Here is a 20,874-nt window from a genome sequence, read left to right on the forward strand (position 1 = left end):
TGGATGTGCACTTGTGATGCCTTGGCATACAAGGCTATGGGCCTAGTGCTGGAAAATGGGATTAGAATAGTTAGGTACTTGTTTGACCGGTGCAGACTCAATGGCCTTTTTTGTGCTGTAGATCTGTATGACAACAACAGCATTACTCTCATCGACCTTTTCTGTTACCTCTTCAAAAAAACTCCATCAAGTTAGTTAAACACGATTTCCCCTTTAGAAATCCATGCTGGCTCTTCCTTATCAACACATATTTTTCCATGTGACTACTAATTCTATCCTGAATAATTGTTTCTAGAATCTTGCCCACCACTGAAGTTAAACTGACTGGTCTGTAATTGCTGGGCTTATCCTTACAACCTTTTTTGAACAAGGGTGTAATGTTTGCAATTCTCCAGTCCCCTGGCTCCTTCCCTGAGTCTAGGGAAGACTGAAAGATTGTGGCCAGTGCCCCTGCAATTTCTACTCTCTCTTCCTTCAGTATCTTTAGATGCATCTTGTCTGGTCCCGGTGTCTTGTCAACTTTAAGTACCCACTGTCTATTCAACATTTCCTCCTTATCAATTTTGAACCCTTCTATTGACAGAGTTTCCTCATCTGTCACCATGGCCTAGGTATCATCTACCTCCTTGGTAAAGACGGATGTAAAGTATTCATTTAATACCTCAGCCATGGCCTCTTCGTCCATGTGTAAATTCCCTATTAGGTCCCTAATTGGCCCTAGTCCTCCTTTTACCACCCCTTTTACTATTTTTATGCCTTTAGAAGACTTTGGGATTCCCCTTTATGTTGGCTGCCAGTCTTTTCTCATAGTCCCTCTTCACTTCTCTAATATGCTTTTTCACCTCCCCTCTTAACCTTCTGTATTCCTCTTAGTTTTCAATTGTATTTTCTACCTGACACCTGTGATAAGTGCACTTTTTCTTCTTTATCTTAATTTCAATCTCCTTTTTCATCCAGGGGGCTCTGGATTTGTTTGCCCTGCCTTTCCCTTTTGATGGAATATTCCTTGACTGTGCCCAAACCAATACTTTTTTGAAGCTAGCCCATTGTTGAGCTACAGTTTTTTCTGCCAATCTTTTGTTCCAGTCTATCTGGCCCAGCTCCATTCTTGCGCCATTGAAGTCAACTCTTGTCCAGTTAATTATTTTTACTTCGGATTGCCAATCGTCCTTTTCTATCATCATCCTAAAATGTACAATACAATGATCACTGTCTCCTAAATGTTCCCCAACTGACACTTGATCTACTTGGCCCACATCATTTCCAAGGACCAGGTCCAACAGTGCATCTTTTCTTGTTGGGTTGGACACATACTGCTGTAGAAAATTCTCCTGAACTCTGGAACTTTTGTCCCTCTCTGCTCTTAACACTACCACTGTCCCAGTCTACATTCGGGTAATTAAAGTCCGCCATTATAACTACTCTAAAGTGCCTGCATCTCTCTTCAGCTCGTCTGTTCTGTTACTGCTACTGCTCAGCTTGGACTAATCTGTGGCCATTTATATCTTTCAGCGAGGTTTAGTTTCAATTTCCCAATCTCAGCTTGCTCCTGGTTTCATTTGAGATTGGGAAGTTCAGTCTCATTTCTTTGTTGACCTTTTCTGCCTCCCTGCAGTTTCATTTACAGTTCAGATTCTGTTTTGAAATGGGGTCTGCCTCAATTACATACAAAATAAATTTAAAAATATAAATTCCTTCACAATGGGCACAAAAAGCCTGGGTCCATTCTTTCCTCCAGTTACCTTGTTTTTGGATAGGGACTAGTTTCAGCCAAAATGAGGACAATGCTTCAGGTGGATGTGGCCAGGGACCAGGCCTCCAAAGCCAGGGCTAGAAGAGTGATGTCCTGATACATTGGTTTGCCAGTTGATGGATCCAGGGAAACTTGGAGACCAGGCATGGGTTGTGGCCTGGACTCCCGAAGATATTAAGAAATTATTGAGCTTTGTGGGTCCTTAAAGGGGAACATAATGATGAACATAAGCTATGTCTTTCCGCAGTGGGCTGAAACCCTTAGGATTGGATATCCATGCCTATATTTCTGGCCAACTATCTCTGTTGGTCTCCCATTTGCCGTACCCCTCCAGCAGTGGAGGTAACTACAAGCTTATATAAAGTAATTGACCTTCCTAAGTCCCACATAACTTACTGGGTAAGAGCCAAAGGTCACAGGCTGGCACTTAATCTGGTATTACTTACACATGAATTTTGGGCCACTTGTGTCTATTTCTTTTTGTGTGAAATAGTTTGCCTGAATATTCCAGTTTGGAACTCTTCATCATAGAATCATAGAATGATGCAGAATAGAAGGGGGCAATTTGGCCCATCATGTCTATGCCAGGTCTTTGGCAAAGCTATCCTGTCCTCTTTCCCCAAAACTCTATAATTATTTTTGCTTTCAAGTACTCATTGCCCTCCCACACTAGGTATCACTTGTTCTAAGTCTATCACTTCTTAGTCCCCACCTATCTCTGACCTTCTATCCTGCTTTACATGCTCCACCCCCCTTAAACAGTATAAATTCCATCACTTGCCACTTCTCTTTAGCTCTGAAGAAGAGGCACACAGACTCGAATCAGTAACTCGGTTTCTCTTTCCACAAATGCTGTCAGACCTGCTGAGTTTTTCTAGCTTTTTCTGTTTTTATTTCAGCATCTGCAGTATTTTGCTTTTAACTTGTTCTAAGTCTATATTTCAGTAACTAGAGATTTCTTACCATACTGCACTAATACAGCGTGTGGAGAGTGCTCGAGGCATGATCTCTGATCCTTGCTGCATGAAGCCACCCACTGGGAACCAGAGGCTGTTTCCTAGTGAGTACTGATTGACCAACACGTTACATTTTCCTCTAAAGCAAGGTTGAGGGTTATACCACTCATAAGGAGATAACCTGTAAAAGAAATCATTACGTCTAAAGAACAGAGACTCTAATTTCCTGTTCAACACTGTTTAGTACCTAACTGCTCAAAAGCTATTAACTGCATATCAGAACACCAGCAGTTTGCTGTGTTGCCCAAACACTGCTTAATTAAAAGCTAAGATCTATACAAATCATTAATGACCATTAACAAGAGCTCTTCAGCTCTTGTTTCATTAACTGTGATTTAGTCAAACCCATCACTTTAGCCAACATTAGGACTTAAAAGATAATAAATACCAAATACATAAATACATTGATGCACATGTGGATGGACTTAATAAAACAATGGTTTCACAGGACTCTCATGTGACTATACCTGGCTACAAGGAAGAGAACACAACTGACTGCAAGATAGGCAAGCACCATGAAGAGCCAAACACCAGGAGAGAAAGGGTCCAGGAAGGAAAAATAACCAGGTTTCCTACCCTGAAATACAGTAAGGGAAAGGACATCATTGGCATGAAAAATCTTTGTTACAGTATGACAGGTGTAACAATAAACAACAACATACACACTAATAAACAAGAATGAGGTGAATGAAATGTGAATTTTCACAACTTTAAACTGGAACTTGAAACAAGGGACAAGATTTTACTGGACTCGCTGAGAGGCAGCCTAGGAGACGGGGCAGCAAGTAAAATGCCAGAGAACCACATTCAGAGGGCTACCCAATGTAGTCCAACCACTGGGCAGTTTTCCAGTGGCGGGAAAGATAGCAGCTCAGCCAGCCACCAACTAGAGGTGGTCAGCCAATTTAGCCAGTTGAAGGCCCAACCAAGGGCCATCTTCCCTGGCCGCTAGTATTCTGCTAGCAGCAAAGCAGAGCACTGCCACATGGGAAGCTTCCAGTTGCATGGGAGGCAGCCTTGCTGCAGTCCCAGGGAGTCCATCAGAACCAGAGGCTCCAAGGCCCAAGGAGGGGGGCTGCTGGAAGGGTTCCCCCTCTGAATTCCTGAACTACCTGCTTGGCCCCAGCAGAAGAATGAAGCGCATTTCTTCCCAATAATGGTGCCTCAAGATGGAGGTGCCATCTTATTATCCTTGCTGCCTCAGCAGTGGTCCTCTTAGTGGCTCTGCCAAGACTTCTGAGTTATTGGCCTTTGATTGGGCAGGGTGGATAAAGGGAAACATGTAGATGTTGTGTACTTGGATTTCCAAAAGATATTCGATAATGTGCCACATCAAAGGTTTCTGCATAAGGTGTTGGGGGTGATATAATAGCATGGATAGATGATTGGCTAATTAACAGGAAACAGAGAGTTGGGATAAATGGGCCATTTTCAGGTTGGCAAACTATAACCTCTGGAATGCCACAGGGCATTCTCAACTATTTATAATCTATATTAATGACTTGGATGAAGGGACTGACAGTATTACAGCCAGAATTGCTGATGATACAAAGATAGGTAGAAAAGCAAGCTGTGAGGAAGATACAAAGAACGGAATCATCCCAGATTTGCACTAAGTGTGGTAGTGGGTAGGTAAACTGATGTTTTACCTGCTGGCTGCAATGCTGGGTTTTCAAGCCATATCGTCCCAAACTCACTAAATTATTTATGCATTCCCGGGAAGCACGCTGTTTCCAAGGCAGGTGGGCTGTCATTTGCCCACCTGCCATCACCTCACTACTTCATTACGCCGGGTGCCATATTTAAAGTCCAGCCACGTGCCCACATCTCAGTGCTTCCAGTCCATGTCAACTGCAAGGAAGATGTCCGCGAAAGACAAAAAGTCTGCAGCCCCCAGGTTTAATGACGTGTCACTGGAATGGCCTTTGGACACCATGAAGGCTGCCGTGATCTCCTCTATCTCTGCTCTTGCAGTAGGAGGGACAGCAGCATCACCAATCCAGCATGGCAGGCAGTGGGAGAGGTGCTCAGTGCCAACACTATACAGAAGAGGTTGGCCATCCAATGGAGATAGAGGATGAATGATCTCATCTGTGCAGCCAGGGTATGGCAACGATCTCATCACTCTAAACTCACACTCAAGCCCATCACACATTCACTGGCATCTCACTCACTGCCAGCTCAAGGGACATCACCACCCACTCTCTCACACACACCCTCACATCTCCATCTGGACTCATCTCCTCTAGAGACTGCCTCCTCAGCCCTCACCATCTTGAGACCACTTGCAAAGATCAACATGTGCCCCCACACACACCCTGGGATACCCTCCTTCTCCAATACAGCTCTCGTCCTGCAGCCTCTTCCCTTGCCTGAGGCCACTTCTCCCCCTTCCCCAAGCAAGACCTTGCCCTGCAAGTTGAAAAGCCACCCACATATGGCTGATTTGGTCGGCAGAGACCTATCTGTGAGCTCCCCTAAAAGTGACGTGGTGCTGCTTGTGAAGCCTGGCGCTGATGTCTGTGAGTGCTGAACAAAGCAAGGTAGGCAAACAAACCTTGAAGTCTCGAGCAAAGCGCAGCCCACCAGCTGCACGTTGCTTATGTACTTTTGTGAAACACTCATGCAATGCAGAGGCACCAAAATGCCACCAAATGCTCCAAAGTTTTTCACCGCTTCCCCACACCGGTCCCCAGCACAGCCTGCAAAGTCACAAGCATTTTGGAGGACTGCAGAACAGTTGGATGACATGTTGTATAATCTTCTCGCTAAAGCTAGCCATGGAGCAGTTACTGCTGGAGGTGCTCACAGCCCCTCGTAGTGTCAGCATTCCAGTTTGGACCAGTCTCCCCGATTGTTCAAGCTAACAGTGCTGCCTTGCATTGCAGGTTAGGAGAATGCCTGTGCCTGAGCTGAGAGCACAGCTTGCAGCCCAATGGGCAAAGTTCCCACCAATTGGTTGGATGGAGTGAGGCGGAGGTGGGTGGCGTCTCAAGCAGCCATGCAGCGCACTAATCTCTGGCCATCCAAGTGGTGGCCAGCACTCTCCGAGAAGTGCTAAGGGGTCTTCACACTTAACCAGGACAGATTCTTAGTACACCCATGCTGACCACATGTCTCTCTCTTTTATCCTGCAGGAGCAGTACATCAGGACCATGAAGCCTGGTGAACTAGCTGTATGCCTGATGCCGTACAAAGAGTGAAGACAACAAAGGAGTGACTGAGGCTCCTGGCTGCGCAGAAGAAGGAGCAGCAACCTCAGGAAGAAGGGGTGTCTGGGACTCCCGCACACGCTGCCAAAGAGCCACAGCTAGCCGTCGTTGGTCAGGGCCTAACGACGCCCAGGGTCTATAGAAGCTGCCTTTCATTCTTGCAGATGATTGAGAATCCATGTTGCCAAAGACTGCACATGTCTAGGAAACTGGTCGGTCACATCTGCAAGCTGCTGCAGGATTTGGCACCACAGGGACATGGAGGGCATTCACTGCCAGTGGCCATGAAAGTGACCGTGGCGTTTAATTTCTATGCCAGTGGCTCCTTTCAGGGCTCCACAGGTGACTCTGTGGGATTTCACAAGCCTTCACCCACAAATGTATCCATGAGGTCACAGACGCCACCTTTGCGAGGGTACACTACTTTGTCCATTTTGCCCAGGACCAGGACAGCCAGGATGCAAGAGCGATTGGATTCATCCAGATCTCAGGATTCCCACAAGTGCAGGGTGCGATCGATTGCACATACGTGGCGCTCAGAAGTCTATCGCAACACATTGCCAACTACATCGACCACAAGCGATTCCACTCACTGAATATGCAGCTGGTGTGCGAGCACCAGGAACGCATCCTCCAGGTGTATGCATGGTTTCCAGGGTGTGTGCTCAACACTTACATCCTCAGCCGGTCACAGATCCCTGAAGTTTTCCAGGGTTCATAGAGGCTGCAGGTTTGGCTCCTCGGGGACAAGGGCTACCCACAGAGGCCATGGCTGATGACACCCGTGTGGCGGCTTCAGGCTGCAGCAGACCGACTCTATAATGAGGCTCATGCTGCAATGCGTAACTTGGTGGAGCAGACCATTGGGATAATGAAGATGAGATCCCGATGCCTGGATGTGTTTAGTGGAGCCCTGCAATACAGTCCGCAGAGGGTGTCATGCATCATTGTTGTCTGTTGCACCCTTTACAATCTGGCACTGCAATGGGGGGATGAGGTCCCTGAGGAGGAAATGGAGGTCTCCTCCAATGAAGAGGACGCCAATGGGAATGAGGGTGAGGGGACCCTTGAAGGCAATGATGATGGGGATGAGGCCCTTGCACTGGCTAAATGAACTGCTTGATTTGTGGAGGATGATGACGACATGCAGTGAGGTGACCACATGGATCCTCACATTGCATCTGTGAACGTTTGACTCCAGTCTGGCTTATGGCAGCGCAAATACCCTCTGTGAGAATGCTCCTGTCATGGATACGCAGTGCAGGCCCTAATATTCGCTTGATTGCAGGAGGATAATGACGAGATGCAGTGAGGACAACCCATAGATCTTCACATAGCCTCTGTGAATGTCTGACTGCTGTCTGGCCGAGGGCAGCTCACTTGCGCTCTGTGATCAGGGTCATATCTTAGAGACGCAGCCATGAAACTTTAGAAGCATCTGATCCTTTGTCCGTCTTCTGCACCTGAGCCCTTCAGAAGCACAGCATCTCTGGTCACAGATGCTGGTGAGATGGGGGCCAACCCCACCTTAAAGGTGCTGAGAGCACATAGAAAGAATGATGGATCTTGCCCACTACATTCTAGCAGCAAAGACAAGCACCGTTGAGATGCAGGCATCAGTTATGTTTCCAATGGAGTGTGAGGCTGGACCATCACTTTGGTATGAAGTCTGCACAGAGCACAGGGATGAGGCTGTGGACTGAGACACCTGCCTTTATCTTGTGCAGAAAGGTTTCACGTCTGAGTGACACGAACACTGCTCATCAGAACAAGAGGCCATAGGCAGGGAGACATTCTTGGGAGTTTATTGACAATAGTGAACATTATGTACAAGTGATTAACACCCATGCCCAGGCTGTGCAATTAATTCTTCTTAACCTTCCTAACCTTGCCGCTACATCTTGGTGCTCCCGGACATCCACAGTGGAGGTGGGGGCAGCCTACTGACTGTGACACCCTGTCTGTGATGACTTTGGTGGGCTTCCTCTGGAGGGCCGAGACTTGGTGGACCCTGGCCTGTTTTTGGGGTTCTGCTGTGCCCCCTCCTCGGCCTGTGGAGCTGGAGCTGCTGACGTCACAGGAAGAGGGGATTCGGATGGATGGCCCCGGGGTGCGCACCTGCTGATTCTCCTCCCTATGGGTGCCCCAGGCTGAAGAGCGGGCGTAACTGGAGTGAGGTCGAGCTGCCTGGCACCCCTCTCATGTTGACACTGTTGGAGGCCAACTATGGCATCAGCGAAGGAGTTGAGCCTGTGCAGCAGTGCAGGACCAATGTATTGGACCAAGGTCTCCATGGTGGCCACCATCCTACCAGACTTGACATCAGTGTGTTGCAATGCCGACCCTATCACCTCAGAATGAAGTCAGATAGACTCCTCCATAGTGCCTTGCAATCTGAGGAGTGCAGCGGACATCCCTTCCTGTCCACTTTGCAGCTCCAGCAACTGTGACATGACCAAGTCCAGATGCTTGTCATCTGACTCAGACTCAGCAAATATCTGGCCTCCAGCAGTCCTCTGAGTGCCAGATACCTGGGAAGTCCCTGCCACCACCTGCTGTGGATCAGAAATTGTGATGTGCTCACCAGATTGTAATTCTGGGGCTACTCTAAAGCTAGGTCCCACTGAGGTGTGTGGCTCTGTGCTCGTGGAGGGTGTGATTGAGCGCTATGACAGGACTTCAAGGAGGGTGCCTCCAGATTCATCTTCAGAGCTACTTCAGGGCTTGATTAGAGGCTGTGGGTCATGGACTCCGTCGGCTGCTTCCCAGAAGCAGGGGGAGATAATTAGTGCATGGAAGTGGCCTGTGAAACAGGACACATCAGTCACAGCATGTTTGTCTGATGGATGTAGCACTGCTGGATCCTCACTTGACAGAGCAGCGCCGACCTCACCGTCAGCACAGGAATGGTGCAGATCTTCACTGGCCAGCTGGATGGCTGTTTTAAAAGTCCGTGAGGACCTTGATTTCAGGCATTCCTCCACTGGTCTCAACCTCTCCCTCTTGTTGTGTGCCAGCTTGTCCTGCATGGATAGAGATGGAGAAAGTGTAAGCAGGATGCCTGCCAGGCCAGATGATAAGTATGCCTGGAATGTGTGGGAGGTGAGTGGTCCCATGGATGGGATGAGGACAATGACGGTGTGGTGAGAGAGTGAATGGTGATGTCCCTTAAACTGGCAGTGAGTGAAGGCCCTGTAAATGTGTGATGGGTTTGTAAGTGTGTGAGTTGAGAGTGATAAGAAGAGTGAGTTACCCTGGCGAAATGAAGGAGATCATTCATCCTCTTGCGACACTGGGTGGCTGTCCTCTTTTGAAGGGTGTTAGTGCTGACCACCAGTGCCATCACCTCCCAAGCCTGGTTGATCTCGCCGCTGACCATCCTGCAGCCAGACCAGGAGTAGAGGACATCCTGGCGGGACTCCCATGGCATCCAAATGTTCCAGGGATGTGTTGCTGAACCTGAAGCTGCAATCTTTTTGCCTTTCGTGGACATCTTCCCTGCAGCAGTCCTGGGCTGGAAGTACTGAGATTTGTGCATGCGCCTGCTCGATGGTGTGCGGGTGGGACCCCTCTCAATCCCATTGCCCACTTCTCCCCGACAGTGTGCATGCTCTGCAGCCCCATCTCCCAACATCACCAATCCCTAAGCCCATCCACTGAATCCCTGGACCATGCACAGCTTTCCTGTGAAATTCATTTGAGAGTGACTGGCCCCGGAGCCACAATGTCAAGTAACGAAGCCATTGGTAAACTCTAAACATATTAACACAGGTGACTGGAGCTGAAGCCTGTGAATGTCCCAGAGCGCACGCCATGGCCTTGGATGGCATGGATGAGTTTCGGGCTGTGTCCCCCTGTATTCAGTTTAGAAAATATGGGTACGCTACTTCACACAGATAGGCAACAATGCAACTATGCTGGTTGGGAAATCTCCAATTTATCTCTCAGAAGACCAGGGAAGCAAGGTTTATGGAGGTAGACATCATTGGTGAGGTGGGTGGTAGTCCTCAACTTGAGAATCAGTTCCCCTCCTCCCCCACTGCTCCCAGTCCACAGCCCAGTAAACAGGTCAAGAGGAAATCAGTTTGATCTTTAATGTGGAAAATAGTTTCATGGTATCAAGGAGACATTGGGCCGAATCGTCCCAGATTTGCACTAAGTGCGGTATTGAGTGGGTAAACCGATGGCGGTTTTTCCAAGTTGTACCATCCTAAACTCACATTATTTATACATTCCTGCCCGCCATTTTATACTCCATCTGCAATGTTACGGCCCACGTACTTAGTCTGAATCCCCTTGAAGCCTCTTTGCATCCTCCTCGCAACTCACATTCCCACCTAGTTTTGTGTCATCAGCAAACTTGGAAATATTACATTTTGTCCCCACATCCAAATCATTGATATAGATTGTGAACAGCTGTGGTCCCAGCACTGGTCCTTGCGGTGCCCCACTAGTAACAGCCTGCCATCCTGAGAATGATCCATTTATTCCTACTCTGTTTTCTGTTCATTAATCAATTCTCAATCCATTCTAAAACAAAAACAGAATTACCTGGAAAAACTCAGCAGGTCTGGCAGCATCGGCAGAGAAGAGAGTTGACGTTTCGAGTCCTCATGACCTTTCAACAGAACTGAGTAATATTAGGAGAGGGATGAAATATAAGCTGGTTTAAGGTGGGAGGGGGTGCAGGGGTTGTAGGGAAAAGCGAGCAGTGATAGGAGCAGATAATCAAAGGACGTCACAGACAAAAGAACAAAGAGGCGTTGAAAGTGGTGATATTATCTAAACGTATCTGCTAATTAAGGATGGATGGCAGGACACCCAAGGTACAGCTCTAGTGATGGGGTGGAAAGACTAACAGGGCATTAAAGGTATAGATTTAAAAATAATGCAAATAGGTGGGAAAAGAAAAATCTATATAAATTATTGGAAAAAACAAAAGGAAGGGGGAAGAAACAGAAAGGGGGTGGGGATGGAGGAGGGAGTTCAAGATCTAAAGTTGTTGAATTCAATATTCAGTCCGGAAGGCTGTAAAGTGCCTAGTCGGAAGATGAGGTGCTGTTCCTCCAGTTTGCTTTGGGCTTCTCCAGTAAAGCCCAATGCAAACTGGAGGAACAGCACCTCATCTTCCGACTAGGCACTTTACAGCCTTCCAGACTGAATATTGAATTCAACAACTTTAGATCTTGAACTCCCTCCTCCATCCCACCCCCTTTCTGTTTCTTCCCCCTTCATTTTGTTTTCTCCAATAATTTATATAGATTTTTCTTTTCCCACCTATTTGCATTATTTTTAAATCTATACCTTTTATGCCCTGTTAGCCTTTCCACCCCACCCCCACTAGAGCTGTACCTTGGGTGTCCTGCCATCCATTCTTAATTAGCACATTCATTTAGATAATATCACCACCTTCAACACCTCTTTGTTCTTTTGTCTGTGACATCTTTTGATTATCTGCTCCTATCACTGCTTGCTTATCCCTACAAATGCCCCCAACACTTCTCTCCCCCCACCTTAAACCAGCTTATATTTCACCCCTCTCCTAATATTACTCAGTTCTGCTGAAGGGTCACGAGGACTCGAAATGTCAACTCTTTTCTTCTCCGCCGATGCTGCCAGACCTGCTGAGTTTTTCCAGGTAATTCTGTTTTTGTTTTGGATTTCCAGCATCCGCAGTTTTTTGTTTTTATCTCAATCCATTGTAGTATATTACCCCAGTTCCATGTGCTCTAATTTTGTTTACTAGCCTCTTGTGTGGGACCTTATCGAAAGCCAGCTGAAAATCCAAACACACCATATCTACTGGTTCCCCCTTACTTATTCTGCTAGTAAGATTCTTAAAAAACTCCAACAGGTTTGGCAAACATGATTTCCCTTTCATAAGTCCATGTTGACTCTTCCCAATCCTACAATTATTTTCTAAGTCAGAAAGTGCTGGAAAAACTCAGCAAGTCTGACAGCACCTGTGGAGAGAGAAATAGAGTTGACATTTCAAGTCCGTATGACCCTTCGTCAGAGTTAGCAACAGCCCTGAAGAAGGGTCATATGGATTCAAAATGTCAACTCTGTCTCTCCACAGGTGCTGTCAGACCAGCTGAGTTTTTCCAGCATTTTCTCTCTTTTTTCAGATTTCCAGCATCCACAGTATTTTGCTTTTATATTATTATTTTCCAAGTGTCCAGTTATCACATCCTTTAGAATAGATTCTAATATTTTCCCTACAACAGGCTAATACCATATATCATGACAATCTAAACACACTACCATTGTCTGAATCTGTTTTCATTGAACTTATAAACTTAGCAACTCACACAGCTGAGTTCAGTTTTCATGACACTATGTATGCCCAAATAGATGGTGTAGCCATGGGATCCCCTCTAGGCCCAGCTCATCAACATCTTTGTTGGTTTCCATGAGAAATGCATCTTCGATGGAATGACCCCTGACCTCCAACTTTTGCATATGTCCAATACGTAGATGATACTTTTGCTGTATTTGAATCTGCAGCTGCAATGTGGAATTTCCTTACATACCTTAATAGGCTCCATCCTTTACTCAAATTCACCTCTGAAATGGTGCATATAAGCTCTCTTTCCTCGATGTGCTAGTTGAGAAATCTGCTAAAGGATTCTCTACTACGGTCTACCACAAGCCTACCTTCACTGGTCAATATACGCATTGGCATTCTTACAGTTCCACGTGCTATAAAATTGGCCTTATCAGCAATCTTGTAAATAGGGCCCGAGCTATATACTCACCATGCAAGCTTGATGCTGAAATAGGGGCATCAAAGACATCTTACAGGATAATGGCTACCCTGATCAGATCATTTCGTTCGCACTGTACATCATGCAAACTCATAAATGGGCCTAAGGTGGCCCAGTCTACATCGGATTGCTTTGGAAGAGTAAGGTTTCAAAACCTTGAGCAACAAATGAAGCTAGCTGTTTCATGTTGCTATGCAATAGCAACACAAGTTGTATTCTCCACTAACAGGATGCTGCCGTCAAGCCAAAAAGATATTCTGCCCACCATACAAATGAGTAATGTGGTATATGAATTTCAGTACTGGTGTAATGCTAGATATGTGGGCCATACGTCCTGATAACTGGTGGATTGTATCAAACAGCATGTCCCTTTGACTGTCCCAATGGGCAAAATACTGACCATACTCAACCAGTGCTCGCAAAACTCAAACCTAGATCGAGATTTTACTTAATTACTAAACAATCCCAATTGCGCTAAGAATTACACTAACAACAAATTTAAGATTATCAGTTGGAGCTCGCAGTGTGGCTCACTTATGTGTGTTAGAAGCTACATATATTCACACACAGGGCCCTGTCCTTTGCAAACAAAAAGTACATGCCCATATATTGCACCATTTTCAACTAAACAAAAGCTTGGGGACAGCCATTCTCTGGTTCATTCCCCAGGGCAATGCCTTGACCAATCAAAGTCGACTTGCCTGGTTTGAATTTAAACAAAAGCTTGGCAGTTAACTATTCCCTGGTGCATTCTCCATAGCAATGCCTCTACCAATTAGAGTCCTCTTGCCTACCAATCAGCACCCTCTTCTCACGCAGTATAAATTGTTGTAACCTTTGAGATTTGGTATCTTTGTGTCTGTCTTGACGAGTGCAAGACAAAAAGCTTTGACAGCTTGTCTATTTTTTCCAGCAATAATATTAATTTCTTTCAGTTTTACATTCACACTAATCCCTTGATTCTCTGTTTCTGGGAGGTTTTTTTGTATCTTCCTCCTGAAGACAGACACAAAGTATTCGTTTAGTTTCTCTGCAATTTCCTTATTCTCCATTATAAATTATCCTGTCTCTGCCTGTGATGGGCCCACATTTGTCTTTGCTAATCTTTTCCTTCCGATATACCTATAGAAGCTTTTACAGTCCATTTTTATGTTTTTCACTAGTTTACCTACATATTCTATTTTCTCTTTCTTTATCAGTTTCTTGGTCCTCCTTAGCTGAATTCTAAAAAGCTCCCAATCCTCAGGCTTACTACTTTTTTTTGGCAACTTGATAAGCCTCTCTCTTTGACCCTGAAACAGTGAACAATTTTAGCAATGGGAACAGGACCCTGATCTCGTGGTGGATGGCTAAACCAGCTCTCCATAATATCCTTTCAAGCCTGTGTCTCTTGGACTTAAAGGTACAGAGAAGGGGGCAGGAACAGGTGAAAGGACAGGGTGAGGGAGAGTAATAGGTTTATTGGGAACGATGAAGTCAGTGCCATGGACATGAAAAAGGTCAGATGCAAATTTGGACCAAGGGTGGGAAGAAACTTCACATGGAATCAGTGGTGCTTTGTGCTGACTTGGCATATGCTCTTGACATGCCTTGCACTCTGACGATGAATTCAATGTCATTGTTCATACCTGGCCAATATACTGTCTCTCTTGCAAGTCTTCTCATCCAATCCATGACCATGTCTCAGTGAGTGATGGCATCTGTTTTCCATGAGATTGACAGTGTGTTCACCACTCTTCATCTCATCGTGTACATCATCAGCATTTCCTGGTTTGTCAATCACCTCATGTATATGTTTCTGACAGGATACCAGTTAGCCATTCTTTTTGCTTGAAGGTCCCCGTTGTGTGCGATCTGTTTAGATCAGTGCATGGCTCTTTGTAGCTGCAGCAGCCTTTGCTCTAGTGCACTGCTGCTGCCAATGGCCCTTTCTGCCACATGCCTTGCAGAATTGATGGAAAGCTGGGAATTTCCTGGGTGAATGCAGAAGGCCACACCTTCCACATGTCCTGCTAGGTTTGGCTGTTTTAGTAAGTGCATCAACAATTGAGGTTGTACTTAGAATTTGTAAGCTTCGTACTTGTGTCCATCCTTGAGTAGCTCTTTGATGCTATAAGTTTTGGGCTCGTCTAGCAGATCTTTCTGGAATGCTTCCATGGGAGTGGATGTGATCACCAACTCAATGATTCTGTCTGCTAGCTCTGAGTTTGAAAAATCACAGTACCTACCCATTTCTCTGTATCTTCTGATGAAGTGGTCTATGGATTCTGTAGGCTGTTGTAAAAATGACATGAACTCTAGTCGATGAATACGCACGTTTAACCTGATCCGAACCGGGCTTCCAATGTAGTCCATATCTTTTGGGGATCCTTTAGTTCTTCTTCTGTTAATCCTGACATGTTCAGCCTGTGTAGACAGACCTTCATTCCCAAATGCTAGGGGAATTTTTATGCCTTGCTTGTCTGCTTCACACGCCCTGAATCAAGAAACGATAGCTCTGTTTGCTGTTAAATATAAACTCGGATAGTAAGTCAGAGGCATTCCTATTCAAACTGGAAAATTTTGTGGACATCTTGACAATATTCCTTTGACCTTCCTTTTCCTGTAATACATGTAACTGCTTTCATGCGCTTTTCTGAAGCTCCACCCATTATCACCGCAACCTTCTCTGGCCCGATTTTTATGACAGTTTTTTTTTGTTTGACTCTCCCTCGCTTGCTATTGATCCAACTCAAACCCTGGTCACTGGCCTTTCCTAACTGAGCTAACCCGGTGCTGGTCCTCTTGATGCACTGTCCCACTCACTGAACTAACTGCACTGCAATCTCACCACAGGGGATCCATCTTCTTACCAACTCTTTATCTGAGCACTATTCCGGCACTGTGTCTCCAAAGCTTTTCTGCACAGTCACCATGCTGCAATTTCAACACCCTTCAATGCTATAGCTTTGTTGCAGTCTGATCAAAATGTTCAGGGTTGTCTCATGTCATGTAGTGTGATCTAAAACTGTTCACCAGATCATACCTGTACTTAATCTTGCTGCCACACTGTTTGACCACTGCTGAACATCATGCTATGTGTGTTATAATGATATAATGGCACCAACCTTTCATAAGGGATGGGTTAAACATGTTGTGGGTTCATTTATTAATTCTAGACACATGTGAACAGATATAGTTGGATATAAAGCTAGAAGACATGAGCAGCAAAGCTGTCTGTGCTGTGCTCTGTTCAAAAGCAAAAACAAAACTAAAACTGGATAGCATGATACACTTCTTTCTAGTGATGTCATGCTGAAATCCCTTAAAGTCATATTACAACAGTGGCCAGAGGACAAAATCAAGCTAGTGGCAATGCAAATGTGAAAACACACACAGCCCCTCATTTCTCTGATGACTGCTTGTGGTCCCTCCTGCAGTAAGTCAGTGATTGAGGGGAGATACTGCTGCCTGATGACAGCAAGAGGAAGCCTCTGCATCTAACCAAGAAAGCCTGGACATAAGCGGCAGCGATAGTGAGCAGCCACGGGATCATGCAGAAAGCCTGGTTGCAGTGTCAGAAGAGAGCCAATGACCTTCTCCGTTATGCAAGGGTGAGTAAGGAATCCACTTGGCATTTTGAATGAATGTATATGGGTGGAAATGCATTGGTGGGGCTGGAAGGTGGTACATGAGTGGCTCTAGTGGCAAAAGAGACCTGTGCCCACCAAGGCTGTTTAGGACTATGTCAGATGGCAGGCACGACAAGAAGGGAAAAATCCTGCATTGTGTTGGGCAAATGAACCAGCAAATGTTGGGGAGGAGCGTGTACAGCTCAGTTATAGAACAGGGACTCATGAATGTGCTCTTGTCTTCATAGGAGAAGAGGAAGCACAAGGTGCTGGAATGCAGCTATACAGTTCCAAATCTGGCAGTACTGATGCTGTTGGAGGACATTCACATGTGAACAGGGGGTGAGATCCCCTGGCTGAGGAGAGGCAGGCATTTCTGAGGAGGATGAGGGTGAATACTTTCAGTTGGGGGCATCAGATATGAAAGACTCAGGCAGGGATTGCAAGGTTATGGTGATCGGTCTTTCAGTATCCTACATCGATATATTTGCGAATTGTGCCATGCCCACCTGTAGGATGCTGCAACAGCTAGTTAGTTGCCTCCTTAATACTCATGTATACTCACTGCTGTTTTGCTTCCATCAGATGATCATCATCCAGACCAACCGAGGATCTCCAGATCTCCAACCAGTGGCCCACCATTAACATCAAGGAGGAGGAGGGACCCTCAAATGCTGCACTGTCACATCCTTGCCCCACACCTTGCACCATCTCAGATACTGGCACCTCAGTGGGGTTGAGTGCATCTGTACAGACAGTGGCACAAACTGGGTGTAGCACATCAGGATTGCCTAAGCCGCTGTTGGAGATTGAGACTTTCCTGACTCTGACAGTTGGAGGAGTGTTGGAAACCAGGCAGATGCTGAGCTCCAAGCAGCTGACGAGCCTTTGGAGTAATCTATCAGGAAGCAAATGCTGGATGTCCAGCAGGAGGTACATGAGGATCTGGCAAAGCTTCCAGAAGGTATACATGCCCTGGTCAGTACAATGAAGGAGCCCTTGCATGACATGAGAGCTTCAGTCACCCTGTCCTCTGAATGCACAGCATTCTCCATCGAGAGATTGGTGGCTCTCATGGAAAGCTTGCTCCAGAATCCAGAAACCTCAATCAAAGGTTTCTGGGTCTGTGTTCAGACCTGCAGGGCATTGCCAGTGTGAGAGGTGGATGAGGCACCTGATGTCTTGTCCATCTTTGGTGAGCAAGGGGGTCCAAGCAAACCTCATGTTGGTGGATGAGCGGCAGCTATCTGCATCTGGGGCTCTTCTCAGGACACCCCTGAAGGTGCCAATAGCTCCTCCACCCCTCTACCAGTGACAGTATTGTCTCAGGATTCTGCAACTGACTGAGGAATGTCCAGCATCTTTGCAACTCTCCCACCCAGTCGGGGCACTCACAGCCTCCGGCAATTGAGGACGACTGCCAAGGTCATCCAGGTCAATGGGCCATCTGAGTCAGCAGCCTGCCTCCAGTGCAGCTGCCAGTGAGGGGGGAGCACTAAGTTGAAGCATTTGTAAACGGTTTAAGAAATCACGCTAAACACAGATAGGCAATCGTGGGTGATATATTTAGTTGTGTAATGCGTGTTTTTTTGTTCCACATCACCTAATTAAATTGATATTTCACATGACATGTTCCTCTTGTGCTATGAGTGGTATGAAGATTGGAGGCTTGCAACTGAATCCCAAAAAGCAACTGAGGGACACAACTGTGGATATTGAAGCAATACCCCAGATGGTCCAGGCAATGGAGCATCATCTTGAGCAGCCCAATTGTCTTCTTGATTATGGCCCCCGTGGAGGCATGGCTTCTGTTGTAGCTCTCTTCAGCAAGGGTTCGAAGTTGTCTTAAGGGTGTCATTAGCCATCTTTTCAGAGGGTATCCTTTATTGCCCACAAGCCATCCATCCAATCGGCAACAGGGCCTTCAAAAGCCTTGGAACCTGGGAGTGTTAGAGAAAATAAGAATCATGGCAATGCCCAGGATGCCTTAGACAAACCTTGAGGATCTCTTATTGATGATTGCATCATCTGGACATTGAGTGAATGGTAATCTTTACAATTCACAAAGGCCCCTGGCTTTCCTGCAGGTGCTTTAATCAATTATGGGTGTAATCAATGGTGCACTGAATCTTTGGGAAGCTATCAGTAGTGCAAATCCTCTAGCATGCGATGCTGTTTCAAAATTTATATAGGTAATCACCCTCCTAATGAGTGCGTCTGTGACAAACTTTATGCAGTGGTGTGCTGTGGACTGTGACACACTGCAGTGATCTCCTGAAGGAGCCTGCAATGAGGTTGATGTGCAAAAATTTAGGACAACAGTCACTTTCAATGTTAAAGGCATAGGGTGCCCCCTCCCCAACACAGTTGGATGTAGTCTTAGGGACTACCATTTCACAGATGGAAGTTAATGTCTTCCTTGAGAGGTAGATTCTTCTTCTGCACTACATCTCTGTCATGTCCAGGTAGTTGGATCTTACTCAGTAGATTCGGCAAGCAGGGTATTGGCGCCTCTGCTAGTCCCTTCTCCTTGGCAAGCCTCGCTGGGTTTCAACCCCATCAGGGTGTGCTGCTTGCTGTTGTAGGTGGACACGTTGATGCTGTCTCCGGCGTTCTTCTCCCCTCCTCTTGATCTGAGAAAGGGCCTCCACCTGACATAATAATCGCCATATTTAAGCTATTGGATTGCTGAGATGCAGACTGATTGATGTTATGGCCAGTTTGTTAGTGGCATTTTAAAGACAGAAGCATCCTTACCTCCAAAGATTTCAACAAAACGGTTCAGAAAACAATCCAGAAAGTCAAAACTTGAGCAATGAATATTAACTCTTACCTCCACACTCTTTGCTTCTTCTACAGGTATTATATTCTGCTCTGGATTCAGAAAGCGCTCATTGTGATTTTTTCTCAGTTTCTTGGTCTCCTTTGCTGGATTCTAAACTGCTCCCAATCTTCAGACTTACCATGTTTTCTGGCAACCTTATAAGCCACTTCCTTTGATCTAATCCAAACTTTAACTTATTTTGTTTGTCACAGTTGATTCACCTTTCCTGTTGGTTTTTATGTCTAGAGGAATATATATTTGTTGTAGACTATATAACACTTCAAATACTAACCATTGCTAGGCTACTGTTAAATCCTACCTGGGAGCAGAGCAGAGACAGTCGGGAGTTGGGAGCAGCATCTCAACTGCTGAAAAAATTGAGTTACTAAAACCAACTGTGACATCACAGGAAGCTAGTAAGTTGATTGGCCAGTAAGTGCTTGGTGTAAGAGACAGTATTAATCACCAGTTTAGGACACAAGAGTAAAGGTAGATCTATAAATAAGAAGAACTAAAAATAAAATAGAATAAAAATAAATATAAAATAAAATAGTTAAATTAAGTGTTAAAACAATTAAAATAAATACCTAAAGCACATACCGGTGCATTTAAAAATCGTATAACCTTTAGTTTATTTGTGGATGGTACTAGCAATTAATAAGCACAGTAAATTTCAGCATACATAGGAACTATTCTAAATTAATTAAGAAAGTAACTAAATTAACTAATTAACATATGCAACAATGGCAGGACAGGCGTATTGCGGCTGTGGGAACTTTTGGACATCAAGGCGATCCAGGACAAACATGTCTGCAGAAAGTGTAAGCAGCTTGAGGAATTCCTGATCAGGATCATTGATCTGGAAGCCGAACTGCAAACACTGCACAACATAAAGGAGGGGTAGACATACCTGGACGCTTTGTTCCAGATGATGGTCACACCTCTTAAAACAGGATTTTGATCAGCAGCGAGGGCCAGGAGGATGTGACCATGAGTGAGGCAGGTAAAGAGACCAAACAAACTTTGCAATTGTCAAACAGGTTTGAGATGTTCAAAACTTGTGTGGACGAAGGCGAGATCTGCAGGTTGGATGAGCAGGCTGGCCATGGCACCATGGTACAGGAAGCTGTTTAAGCAGGAGGAGCAAATAGGAATGTAGGGATAGTAGGAGACAATATAGTGAGGGTGGATTTACACTCTTCTCTGCAGCAAAGAGCGAGAGTCCAGATGGCTGTGTTGCCTGCCAAATGTCAGGGTTCAGGACATTTGCTCAGGACTCGAGAGGAACTTGGAGTGGGAGGGGGAGGATTCAGTTGTCATGGCCTATGTAGGTACCAATGATATGGGTAGAACTAGGAAAGAGGTTCTGCATAGTCAATATGAGGAGCTAGACGTCAAATTAAGAAGCAGAACCTCAAAGGTAATAATCTCTGGATTAATCTCTTGTGGGAAACGAGGCCCGCCATTGGCAGGCTGAGTGGACAATTGTGACCTGCCTTCCCACCGTTGTGAAACCGACCACGACATATTGTCCGCGCATGCCACCTATCACACCCCCTGCCAGCGGGCACGGAAGATTCTGCCTTAAGTCTCCAAGATGGGCTCCTGGATGCACTTGTGGGTGGAGGCTTGCACAGGGGTCACCTTTTTTAAAATTTGTTCATGGGATGTGGGCATCACTGGCTGGGCCA

The 20,874-nt window shown here is 45.8% G+C and overlaps 1 protein-coding gene across 1 annotated transcript in view; it reads right to left on the reverse strand.

Annotated features, from left to right (window-relative positions):
* Nucleotides 1-20,874, reverse strand: part of grik4 (glutamate receptor, ionotropic, kainate 4) — a 170,915-nt gene that overhangs the window by 43,796 nt on the left and 106,245 nt on the right. The window contains exons 13-14 of the mRNA XM_041174285.1: nt 3,237-3,346; nt 2,717-2,890 (exon numbers count right to left, since the gene is read on the reverse strand). Coding sequence (XP_041030219.1) covers nt 2,717-2,890; nt 3,237-3,346 — 284 coding nt within the window. The remainder of the gene's footprint in view (nt 1-2,716; nt 2,891-3,236; nt 3,347-20,874) is intronic.

This window comes from Carcharodon carcharias, chromosome 25, assembly GCF_017639515.1.
Source record: "Carcharodon carcharias isolate sCarCar2 chromosome 25, sCarCar2.pri, whole genome shotgun sequence".
Lineage (NCBI taxonomy): Eukaryota > Metazoa > Chordata > Chondrichthyes > Lamniformes > Lamnidae > Carcharodon > Carcharodon carcharias.